Below are 13154 nucleotides of genomic sequence, written 5' to 3'. Positions count from 1 at the left end.
GTATAAAAAAAAAAAAAAACAAATCCCAAGAACTGGAGTCTTAACATCTGCAGAAACCTGGACACAATATACAGTACAGAGCAATACAAGATGGTATTTTCACACAAGCTAGTTGCATTCAAAGTGAAAATCATTGAAGGCTGTAAAGAAGAAACACTGGGCAGAAGGGGAGATTTGCCTAAAGAACACTGGAACCATCAACATTTTGTGCTGGACTGATCCAAGAACACAGATGGCAACAACCCATTCACAAGTGCTGTGTGTGTCCAAGGGAGCAGCAGCACAAGTCACCTCTTGCTGTGCTGCACTCCATGGATCCGAGGTTGGAAACGAAGGATCCAGGCTATGATAGACTTGCCACTTCTTCCAGAAGCAGCAGAGAGGGAGAACCAGCAACTCTCGCAGGCAGAGCTCTTCAGACTCACCCCATGCACAGGTAGGTATTAAATAGAGATACCCAGCACACGTGAGAGCTACAGCACAGATTGAGATACCTGTGACAATACCAAGTAACAATGGGGACACCTGGGCAGCTCACATACAAACATCATTGGCACAAACACTGCCTGCTTTGGCTTCTCAGGGAAGTCACAAAAAGCACCCCAGATCACCCTCCTGCTCCCAGCTTCACCCTGCACCTCTCTGTCAGCACTCAGAATGTGCTTCCATCCTCCCAAGGAGATAAGGGGTTAAAGCTAGGCTAGACTAGATCTGTTGCCCTGGGAAACCACTGAGGGGCCACTGCAGTGCCTGGAGGGAAGGTTTCTGAAGGATGCATCTACTGGGAAGTAGGAGAGGCTGAGCTTTGTCTGCCTGGCACAGCACCACTGGAGCAGAGGGCAGCAAGGTACAAGTGCCTAAATGGTGACAGACACAGCAAGACTTTGCCCTTCTGCTCTAACATCCCTGCTGCTGGAGGCACAGAAAATCATTCACAACCTTCCAGTACCTGAATGATACAAAAAGATGCAGAGAGACTATTTACAAGAGCCTGGAGTGACAAGACAAGGGGGAATGGTTTCACACTGACAGAAGGCAGGGTTAGACTAGACATTAGGAAGAAATTCTTCCCTGGGAGGGTGGGGAGGTCCTGGCACAGGGTGCCCAGAGAAGCTGCGGCTGCCCCTGGATCCCTGGAAGTGTCCAAGGCCAGGCTGGACAGGGCTTGGAGCAGCCTGGGACAGTGCAAGGTGTCCCTGCCCATGGTAGGGGGTGGAAGATGAACTTTAAGGTCCTTTCCAACCCAAACCAGTCTGGGATTCTGTGACCTGCCACAGAGCAAAGAGTTCAGATGAGAAAAGATTGCACAGATGGTCGCTGGCCCAAGGAACAAGCAAAGACTACTTTGGTGCATACTTTGAGAGCCTCTCATGTCCCACCTTAAGGTGAAGGAATGGTGGGATGCAATATCAGGGGTGTAACAAGACAAAAATCACACATTTTGCATTCCTCTTTCTTTGAAGGGGATGTGGCAGACAAGGAGGTGGTTCAGGAGTGGTTCAGGTGCTTCAAGAGCTCATCCGTCTCCACTGGAATTTTATGGTGCCCATTTAGCCAAGCCCTACAGACAGTGTCCATGTGGGGTGGCCACAGATGCATGCACAGATTTGGGAACCAGTGACTTTGCTGGGTGTGCCTTTGGGTCATGCACAGAGGTGCATCACAGAGCCTTCACAATCACAGGTACAGAGGAAAGAGACTGACCACCTTTGAGAACAAATAGCTGATCCAACGTTTTGATGCAAAAGGCAAAGCAGGATGACCAAGGGAGCTGAGGCCACCTGGTCTGACATCACTCCTGGATAAAACAATGGAAATGCTGGAGCTTTTTATTGTCTGTTGAAGAATTAAAAGATAAAAATATAATTAACAGCAGCCATGACAGTTTTATAGAACAAGGTTGAGCCGAACACAATTTCATCCTTTGAGGAGATTCAAAAGTCTGACCAACACAGTAGACATGCAGGATAAATGTTAAATATCCCTTGACTGAGTGCTGTGAGATCTGCATTTACCCAGTGTTTGAGCAGGCAATACATGAGAGCAGAATTAGTGACACCTCTCAGTCAGCCAGCACTGACTTGCACAGGGGAGAGCATCACCAAACACAGGGGTTCTCCTGTTTGGGGTTTCTGCAAAGAATCTGTCCAGTTTAACACCATCCAGGGCTGCAGAGCAGGCAGTCCCAGCCCCTCACCACCTCCACCATAGGATGAATAGATCCAAGGACCAAGGTCAGCCCCTTTGTGCTGGAGAGGGAAGAGAAGGGATTTAATTTATCTCACTCCCTGCAACTCACCTGTCTCACCTCAGCCCCCACCATCCACCTCTCTCAGGCCCTTATCCAACACACTCAGGGGTATGACTATTATCCATGATACTCCTGATGCTTCAGACACATTCCCAAACCACCACAGTTGCTGATTCCTTCAATGCTTTTGTTCCATGATGCTATCCAAAGCCCAGAAGTTGAAGCAGAGAAGCTGTCCCAGGGTGCAAGAACAGACATTGTCTCCTGAGCTGGTCTTCCTCCTGCAGCTGGAAGTGCTTTCATTTCAGGAGAAGAGGGAACAGCCAGTACCAGCACACCAGGTACTGGAGCTCCAAAATGAAGCTTCCAGTCCAAGACCAAATGTGGGACACAAGACAAATAGAAGGAATTCTTTCTCTGTTAGTGGTTAAAAGCAAAATTCCTGCTACCCTGCTCTGAGGTTCACAGTATCCTCCTGCCAGAAATCAAACACAATTCACATTGAAGACTCAGAACTTTAACACCAAAATCCACAGGTTTATTGTTTATCCTGTAAAAATTCAGGATCTGGCAAAGCTCAGAATTTTGGTCAGAGCTGAGTAGGAAGGTCAGAGTGGACATTTTTATTCCTCCATGGCACTTCTACAGGGACAAGTTGAGAGTTGGTGGTGTTCAGCCTGGAGAAGAGAAGGTTCCAGTGAGAACTTAGAGCCCTTCCAGTGCCTAAAGTCCAGGAGAGCTGGAGAGGGCCTTTGGACAGGGGCCTGGAGTAACAGGACGAGGGGCAGTGGCTTCACACTGCCAGAGGGCAGGGTTAGATTAGGCATTAGGAGGAAATGCTTCCCTGGGAGGGTGGGGAGGCCCTGGCACAGGGTGCCCAGAGAAGCCTCAGGATCCCTGGAAGTGCCCAAGGCCAGGTTGGACAGGGCTTGGAGGAACCTGGGATAGTGCAAAGTGTCCTTGCCCATGGCAGGGGGTGGAAGGAGATAAGCTTTAAGGTCCCTTCCAACCCAAACCAGCCTGAGATTCTATGAAAAAAAAACCAAATGTGGGGGTTTACCATCAGAACATACACTTACACACCTGGACACTTGGCTCAGTATCACTATATCTGGTGGAGGATGTGGTAAATTGACCAGTTCTGGAAAGAATGAGCAAACCTCGACCACTGATTATGAATAAGCCAGGCTGGAGAGGGCACAAAGTGTCCTTTACTTGCACAGAGGGAGGAAGACAAAGCCTTTGGGCCAGAAGAGTAGAAAAGCACAAGACAGAATGTACCCTTGGGGACTGCCAATTAAAAACTCATTTTGAGTCTACATCAGTGCAAAATTCAATAGAGTCATGTTGGCAGTGTTGTCGTCAGCCCTGACACAGCAGCAGCACAAGAGGCTGTGAGAACTCATGAGGCAGAAAAGGAACTGCTAGTACCAGGAATTAGATGGATGAAAACCTAGATACTGTCAAGGTGCATGGACACCACATTCCAAATAGTCCAGAGCTGCAGTTCTGCTTGGAGAAATGGGACGTGCGACCACAGAAAGCAGAATGACACAACTACATGTACTGAACCCCACCAACTGCTCCATCCACAGCCAGGCCTCTCCCAGGGAAAAAAGCCACTTCCCACTTGGCTTATACTCCTTCTCTTTTTTCCTGGAGAAGTACTTCACCCTTATGCTGAAAAACCAAAGAGCTTTCAGAGCAGTTTACCAATGGTCACTTATTTGGAAGTTCAATCAGCTTTGAAACTACAGGTTTTGCTCATTTAAAAAACAAAACAAAACAAAACCAAAAAAACCCCCACGTTTTCACATAAAAACAAACTGAGGGGTTTTGGTTATGACTCAAAGTGCTCACGTTACACCACACTCTCAGAGCCACCTTGGCTGGGAGCTGCAGCTGGACCCCTGCCAGTGCTCCAGCCCCGAGACGCACAATGCGGAGCGACTCCAGCCAGGATCGTTGGGAAATGCTCTGCCTGGACATTTGCCCAGTGCTCTGACCCAAACAAAGCACTGAATGCTGGGCCCTGTACCTCAGCCATCTGTTGGAAAGGGGACAGCTGCAGGTCTGAGTGTGAGCCAGAGCTTTAATCCAGCTCTGCTGGTTCAGATCTCAGCTTGGAGCAGTGAAAGGTAACATCTCCATGATTGTCCTTCCCCCACACATGGGACACAAGCCATCTAAACAAATGCATAACACTAGGACCAAACTTTATCTTGGCAGCAGGAGAAACCTGAGAAAGTTTCACTCAAGACCTATCAGTCTTCCTGGCTTGTGACTCGCACCAGAATCAGCTCCCTTCTGGCTTCTCCTTGCACAGGAATGCAGGAAGGAATCTGTCCGTAAAGTTTATTGACCTGACTAATATCTTCCGCTCGTGCTAATGATTTCATGGCTTTGTTTACCACTCTTGCAGAAACAGACACATCACTGGTGCTGTTTGGAAACACAGATTGTTTGGATAAGGAGCATATAAACCACTTGAAAGCTCAAAAGGGAAACAGAAACCTCCAGACATATCTAGCAACAAGGATCTGGATATCAGCCATTCTCCAAAACCTTACCAAAGCACTTTGGCTCTGGCTGACAGATGACTGGGTTGAGTAAAATGAAAGGTTCAGGTAATGGCAGTACCTCACAAGTCGGAGAGAGTCTTTGCGGATGTTCACCAAACTCCTCAGTGTCTTCACTGGCTCATGTGGAGCTGGAGTTATATAGGGAAACTGGAACAAAGAGGCAAATAATCCTTCTGTTATTACACTATGAAAGGTAGCAGCATGTTACCTAGCATGCAATTTACCCAAATGAAGAAGCATGTAGCTTTCAGAGTACTTAGTACAGCAGCCACGAGGAACAGCAATAGCAGGTTTTATTTACAGATAAATCAAGCACCTTTCAGGGTGAAAATCCTGCCCTGGCCCAAGAACAGCTCATACTGGAAATACACACTTTAAAAAAGGGCATTTTTACAAAGTCTTTCCCTCCACCCTGAATTCTCAGTTAGGAAAACGCTGCTCTCCCAAGTTTTTATTTCCACTGAAGAAACCACCTCCAGCTTGAGCAGAAGAAATGCAGTTCTTTCATGTGCATTACAGCATGCAAGCAGTGATCTGACTGCTAATCGGCATGCTGAAACCCTGGATTACTGGGGGAAACTCTTTTCATTCTGAAACAATAGGGCAAATGTTCTGGAAAAGAAAAGAGACAGGGATAGGGGGCCTCATTCTATTCTAGTCAAGAAACCTTCTCTCACAGATTGTCCTTTAAATAGGGACAATAATGCTTCAGACTGTAATTCTCCTTAGTGGGCACAGGATCTCCAGTGAGAAATGCAAAGGAAAGTGCTAAAGTGCTTATTGTGGTGATCACAAGCTGTACAGCTGCAGACCTGCCTGCTGGGCACCAGGGACCACCAACACACGTTTCCTTAGAAATAAAGCAAGATCTCAGTTACTCCAAAGCAAGAACTGGGCCCATGTCCAGCAAACAGTTCTGCTGCTCTGTGTTTGAGTGGTTCTTTTTTTCCTTGAAGATTAATCAGAGCTGCCAAAGCGTTTTAACTTTACATAGGCATACTATATTCCACAACAGCCTCCTTCTCTTAAACCTACTTGGCAAATGTCCCACGGTGTTAATGGCCTCTCACCCACTCCTCTCCAGAGAAATGATGAAACCCAGTGCTGGGATGTCAGCAAGGAAATCCAGGCTGAGACATGCAGGTAATTTAACTCTGCCAGGTCAGCCCCTACAGGGAGGGCCCTGTGTGCAGACGTGGCACAGGGGATGTGGTGAGCACCCCCAGGCCTGCCCACCACTGATACAACCACAGATTTCCAGCTCAAGTCCCTCCTTCCTAATTCTGTTGCCAAACTGCACTTCCTGCTTAAACAAAGACTTTCCAGATTCCTCCTTGTCTGTCCTGTGAACTGAGTGTGGTTCTAGAGTGACCAATGGCACAGCCTAAGGAGAAACTCAGAAAACAGAATGTGCCTGTAACTGCTCCAATTCCAACTTGCCTCAGCTTCCCTCACCTGCAAGACCAGGAGGATCCCAAACAGCCACCAATCATTACAAACATGAATTTATTAATGGTCACAGCTTTTCTGATGAGGAGAACCATGACTTCTAGTTCTCATTTTCATGTCTGGAAGCTGCAGAAACAACTAGGAAAACAGCGAACAAAGCAAGCAGCTCTTCCCTTTCCTCTCCAGCACTCAGAAAACATCTCCAAATGACTCCTACTTTTGGTTCTTTTTAAGCAGCTCTGAAATGCAAGAGAAATCCAAAACATAACACTTGCATAAAATTCCTGTCCTTCCCTCACAACAGCAATATTCTCCTTTCAAGAACAAGCCAATCACTTGAGCAAGTAGCTTTTCACAGTCTCACAGACACTTGTGGGCCCAAAATTACATTTATGTTCCAGCTAGGAAAAGAGAAGGAGGGACTTTCTGAGCAGCCCACCGAGGTATAAAACCCACAAAATGTCAAGGTCTGTCTTAACACTGCCCTACACCCAGTGAGGCCACTCATACACAGAAAACAGCACGTGCTGAACACTGGCTGGAAGCCACCCAACATGCCCTTGGGAAGTTCAGGCTCTGCTTCCTAGCCTTCTATGCAGCATGTTTTACACTTGCTCAGGCAGGCAGAATTAGCCCCAAATTCTGTGCTCCTGAGTCCCTGTTCTTCTTCCCCCACCATTAATTCCTTCTGTCCTGAGTGAAAATGAGCCTCCAAGGTGAATTCAGCTTCTCAGTAAAATTCAGTTTGCATCTGAACAGACTGGAATGACATTCCCCAAGCAGTGAGGACCGCTTAGGTCTGTGCTACTCTCCTCTACAAAGCCTACAAAAGATTTTCTAAAACAGGCAGGAAACAGAGAAGAGTAAAACAGACAGAACACAGGAACTTGCCTGAACTGGTCTATTCCCAAGGAAGTTTAAGTCCATGTTCTCACCAAAAAGGTAACCCTCAGGGTGAGGGGTGTCAAACTTTTCGCCTCCCATAAAGAAGTGACTTGCAAAGTAGTTTCCTAGAAACAAAAAACACAAGAGAATGAAAAAAAAAAACAACTCTAAATGAGTGCTTCCTGGAGAAGTCTGTGCAGTTTTAAATTCACAAGTATAAAAGAGCGACAACACACAGAAAATACTTGCTTATTCACCCCTTTCCTGTAGTACTGAGGGCCACTGCCATCAGTAGGAGAAGAGAGGAAAAAAACAATCAAACAAAACAAAAATCTAGGATAAATATTACAGTGGAGATAATTCCATTTCAACTTTTTCCAGAGAAGGGAACAGGAAAAGTCAGCTCTTTCCAATATTGCTCCATTCTGGTCAATTCTTCCTGTTTTCTCCACTTCCCAATGTGAAGCCCAGTCCCATAAACACCATGGGCCTCCTCAGAGAAGGATGAGGCTTCCTCCCACTGCAAAGTTCAGCACAGCCAGAAGGTCTCCTGTTAGGCAAAGTTTGCCTTTCGTCTCCTCTTTCACTCCCACATCCCAAGCAAGAACCACTCCAAACCTTTAACTGGGAGTGCTGAAGACTGCACTGAACCCTGATGCTGATTTAATTAATAACACTGACAGTTCTAAATGCAGAAATGTGGATGTCTGGGAGAGGAAATAAGGACTGACTAAAGTGAACATCAGCTCTGAAAGTTTCACCACAAATTTGTTTCATTCCTCTTTAAGGTGATGCATTACAGTGCAAATTTCAGGACACAAAGCATGTGCAAGGTCACTGGGATTCTGGAGCATGGAACTGACTGTAAAATGAGCAGAATTAATACAGGTGTGTGAGACCACCACAAACATAGCTCCCTCCTAGAAAGACTTCAGGAAAACACTCTCAAATGTGAACTTCATAGAGTTACAGTTTCAGAGAAATAAGTATCAGGAGAGAACTGAAATAAAAGGCTCCATCCAAGCCACTTCCCTTCAAGTTTCATAGTGGGGGGATGAGAGGACTAAGCCGAATCTACATTTGCTTCCCTGGGTGCAGTGCACAGACAGCATAAATTTGTGTAAAAATGAGTCATTCCAGAAGCACTAACTTATCATCTGAATGGCTATGGAGGCATTCTGGAGGGATCTGCAGTCCCTCTAGCTAGGAGCAAGCAGGATTTACTCTGAAATTGAAGGGGTTTCATGAATGGCCCTGTTTTTTCCATTAAGGCTTTTTTCCTTTATGCTTCAAGAAAGGCTCTTTTCACTCTGCACAGATGGCAGCGCCTTAATGATGATGGTAGGGCTCAGCTATTGCTGAGCTCAGCTTACAAGCACCCAGATGTTTGTAGTACTGAAACACATCCTTCTTTCCAGATACAACAATCACCTTCAGCACAGGTCCAGCATCTACTCAGAATCTGCCCTACAGAATCAGAATAACAAAATCACAGAATCATTTAGGTTGGAAAAGCCCTCCAAGATCATCAAGTCCAATCTATGACCTATCATCACCTTGTCAATCAAAGCACTGAGTGCCACATCCAGTCATTTCCTGGACACAAATGTAGGTGTCCCAAATGACAGGGAACCTTTTCCCACTCCTCCCAGGAGCAACAAATTAAAAAACTAATCCATATATAATCTCCAAGCTCAGCCAGCCTGACACTGCCTCTCCACCAGAGATACACCACAGTGGTTTGTGTTTGCACTGAGGTTCAGAGAACCATGATGAACACTGGAGGAATAGATTTCACATTTTATGTGGGTCAAGTAGGATTATGTTTTGGAACATTTTATTTGATCAACGGTGAAGATAATGTATGTGCAGGATGTCTCAGTACCACAGCAGCTGGTTATCTGGGATCAGAGTCAGAGAACTCCCTCTTATCCAGTGAAAGAGAAAGAATTACAGAATCATAGAATTTCCTGGGCTGCAAGGGACCTTAAAGATCACATAGTTCCAACTCCCTGCCATGGACACCTTCCACAACACCAGGATGCTCCAAGCTCTGTCTCCAGCCTGGCCTTAGACACTTCCAGAGATCCAGAGTCAGCCACAGCTTCTCTGGGCAACTTGTGCCAGGGCCTCTTCAGCCCTGCAAGGAAGAATTTCTTCCTAAAATCCAGTCTAACCCTACTCTCGGTTTGAAGCCATTCCCCCTTGTCCTGTTACTCCAGGCCCTTGTAAATAATCTTGCCTCATCCTTCCTCTAAGCTCTCTCCAGATACTGGAAGGCCACAATGAGGTCAGCCTGAAGCTTCTCTTTTCCAGGCTGAACAATCCCAGCTCTCCCAGCCTTTCCTCCCAGTAAAGCTGCTCCATCCCTCTGAAAATCCTGGTGCCTCCTCTGGACTCTCTCCAGCAGCTCCAGGTCCTTCCTGTGCTGGGCCCCAGGTCTGGAGGCAGCTCTGCAGGTGGGGGTCTCACCTGATAGAGGCAGATATCCCCTGACAGGGGCAGATATCACCTGATAGGGCCTCCCCTGCTGCCCATGCTGCAGGATCAGCCCAGGACATGGTTTGAGAGCATTTCCAGAGAGGAAAAGGTCTCTCTTGCGCAACTGGAACAACACCCAGACACAAAACGTGCAAGGCACCTGCCACACTGTCACTGCTTGACTAAGAACTGCTTTCGGCATCTCTACCACATAGTTGAGATTTCTCACAAATACACACAGTAGATGGAATCACAGCTTCAGTTCCACATTCAGACTGAACTTTCTTCATCTTCCTGCTAAATCACCTCCTGCAATGTGAAGGAGCGAAGTTTTTTCCCCCAAGGCATTTCCTTCACAAGCAAACAAGTAACAAAGTGCCAGGCACTAGGAGCACAGGGAAAATCACTCGGAGGTGCTCAGAGGGGAACACAGTGGTGAGCAGAACAACCCCGAGGCTCTGGAACTGCTGCTGCACACACAAAAGCTGCCACACACACGAGGTCTCAACAGACAAACAAACTAGAATGGCAGCAAACTGTCTCCACAAATTTATAACACAGTTTTCAGCAGCTAAAAAAAGATATTCTGTTGCAAGCTTTCAGAAATCACTTGCTACAAATGACACCCAAAGTTCAGAGCTCTCAAGGTAAGACCAAAGTCATGCATTTAATCCTCTCAACCACTATCGCAACCAGCTCGGAGTTTGCCCAAGTCAGAGGCAGAACATTTTAAGAAAGCATTTCTTAAATATCACACCAGGGACTAAAACGAAAAGGAAACTTCCAGATGGAAAATATGAGGCATCCTTTTTTGCAGTCACTGTGACATTTAGGATTTTTAGTGTCTCTAACAGGCGTGCGTATATTTTCTATGCATTAGAACACTAGGTTCCATTTCCAAATCCATTACAAAGATGGCTTTACAACTTTAGCCAGGCTATCATGCCTCTGGAGCTCTGTTCTCATATGTCCTCCCAGACTATAAAACCACCTTAAGCAGGTGATCCAAGGCCAGCTTTATACAGAGCTCTGCAGCTATGGGCACATGGAGGAAGAAAAGTGCCATCCTCTTTGGCAGGAAAAAGGAAAAGAAAAAAATCCTTGGATTAATCCTTCACGGAACTGCTACAAACAGAAACCCTCCAGGAAAATGCAGTGACATGCTGACCAGGAAAGAATCACACATAAATAAAAAAGGATGGAATAGGATAAAAATTACAGAGCAAAGAAAAACTGTGGCTTTACTTCCCCAGAGTAACTCAGTACAAAGCACAGAGAAGCATGAGATAAAAGAGAACATGACAAAGTGACACTGCTGAGGTAGATGAAGCCCAAGCAGTGGTTTTAAGAGAAATTGTGGTGGAAAACTTTACAGTGGCTGGAAAAACTGGGACCACTGGGACACCCAGAACAGCCAATCTGACTCGTTTGTTTGTCCCATGCAAAACCAAACAGGAACCCAAGGTTCCTCCAAGACATCAAATGACACCAAAATACTTTATATTTAGTATAACATAGTGATGGGCATTTATTATCATAATTGCACCGGCATTAAGCACCAGACTGCACCAGTCATAATTACCTCTCCCTAAACCAACATCCTAATCACATATCCATGCAACACACGGATGTGATGCACAAGAGACACACTGGGAAGGGACACAACCTAAAAGAGGCAGGAGCACAACTGTAATCCCATCAAAACACAGGCTGTGTCGTACGTTCATTAACAGAAAGCAATTAGGTGTCCATTTAGGCTTCTTGCCATTAATACAATTAACAGTGAAGTGATAGAAATTGAGTTCTCTTTAGTTATTCAGCCAGACTGACAGCACAGTCCCAGGCACAGCCTGAACCAGCAGCAGTGTGTGAAACACAAGGACAGTGACACTGTCATGGTACACAGGAACACAGAGATGGACTGGGTATGCCTCTGGATACTCTTTTCCTATTTCAAACTGCTCTTTCTTTGATTAAAGCTTCATTCCCAAACAACAAAGCTTCAGCTTCAGAGAAAAGCAACCCACTTCCTTTTTTTCCTCACAGAAATCTCCAGGGAATTCTCTTCCAGGAGCCTACTCCAGAGGAGAAGGGCCATCCCAAGGGCACGTGCTCCGTGCTGCAGAGGAGCTCATGGAATGGGAGCAGAGCTGTGGGAAGCACTGGGCCACTGCTCACTGGTTCTAAAGCAATAGGAGCATGGGAGGTCCTTTCATGGCTCCAAGCACTGAAGCACCACAGAGATCATGATTGTTCCCTGCTAAATGAGGAAAAAAATAACCCATTTTTAGCCTGTTTCACAGAGGCACTCTTCTGTACAAACAGGGCCTTCCTCCCAACCAATCAGGCAGGCACAATGCCAGCATGGGCTCCATAAAGCGAGAAATTTTGGTTAAAAGGTACCAGCAAAGAGGGGTGAGAGAAGGGAATTCAGTATCACCTTATAGCAGCCTCAGTCACCCAGATGCAGGAGGAAAAATGTAAATTATACCCATCCAGAGCCTTGTAGGTATAAACAGGGCATTTTCAGAGGATTTTTGACTACAAAACTGCATACAATTTCCAACAAAGCTGTTAACCAACCTGCTTCACTGCAGACTGGCTCATGCAGACCAAGGTGGATTCCACAGCAATCTGTTCCATTCTCCCCAGAGCACGTGACTGACCCAGCAACAACCACATCAAAAGCCAATAAAGGAGAAGTGAATATTCACCTCTGCCTTTGCAACCAGCTGTGACTCAACAAGGCACAGTCACAGTGTCCCTTTCCCCAGGCAGGTTGACATGCAGCTGAAATCACAGCCAGAATACCTGTATTTAGGGTTTATTTCCTTGCACAATGTGTCCTTGCGAGGGGGTATTTGCTCCTTTATCAAACACAAACCCTCATCCTTCAAACTGATGCCAACCATGGATAGCAGCTGAGCAGGCATTTGTAGTAAGTCAGTATCTGTTGAAACCAGAGACAAGGAGGGGTAGAATGGAAAAGGAGGACAGCCCTTGGTGCTGCACACAGCATGGATGACCTCAGGTAACGCTCCCTCACCACTCGTTCCAGTCTTTCAGGGGTAATCTCGGAGCCAGGAGTGCGTGTCAGGCTCACTCTCCAGCACACTCACACACCCAACACAGCTCACAAAAAACCAGCTTCTTCCAGTCAGGGCTCACAGCAGCAATGTCCAGATAGAAATAATTAGCAATCATTTGGCCCAAGAACATTTTGTACTACTTCCAGCTTGCTTCCTGACATCAAATCCATACCCACTCACTTCCAGTCATCCTCACTGTCAGATTTGGTACCAACCTTCCCATCTCCAAGACAATCACTCTGAAGATGGCAGGACCACAAAGGACACCATCCCTCTGAACATGCTCCACCTGAAGGAGGGAGGGGAGCTACCATCTTAACAGCCGTCACTGTTCTGGGCTTTGAACCTCCACCTCAGAGGTGTTCACCACCTCTTCTTCTGCCTAGAGCTTGAACAGCTCTTCTCCCTCCCCAGAGC

General features: G+C 46.4%; 1 protein-coding gene across 5 annotated transcripts in view; it reads right to left on the bottom strand.

Moving 5' to 3' along the window:
* The window catches only part of MGRN1 (mahogunin ring finger 1), a 54020-nt gene that overhangs the window by 34389 nt on the left and 6477 nt on the right, over positions 1-13154 (bottom strand). For all 5 annotated transcript variants that reach the window (XM_088064020.1, XM_088064019.1, XM_088064018.1 and 2 more), the window contains exons 2-3: positions 7174-7292; positions 4892-4980 (exon numbers count right to left, since the gene is read on the bottom strand). In XM_088064020.1, coding sequence (XP_087920146.1) covers positions 4892-4980; positions 7174-7266 — 182 coding nt within the window. In that variant the 5' untranslated portion in view covers positions 7267-7292. The remainder of the gene's footprint in view (positions 1-4891; positions 4981-7173; positions 7293-13154) is intronic.

The sequence above is a fragment of the Pseudopodoces humilis genome, chromosome 18 (genome assembly GCF_049639895.1).
Source record: "Pseudopodoces humilis isolate 2021_Gansu_Grassland_sample_001 chromosome 18, ASM4963989v1, whole genome shotgun sequence".
NCBI classification, from domain to species: Eukaryota; Metazoa; Chordata; class Aves; order Passeriformes; family Paridae; genus Pseudopodoces; species Pseudopodoces humilis.
The sequence above is the reverse complement of the archived record's forward strand: the minus strand, read 5'-3'. Positions and strand labels throughout refer to the sequence as shown.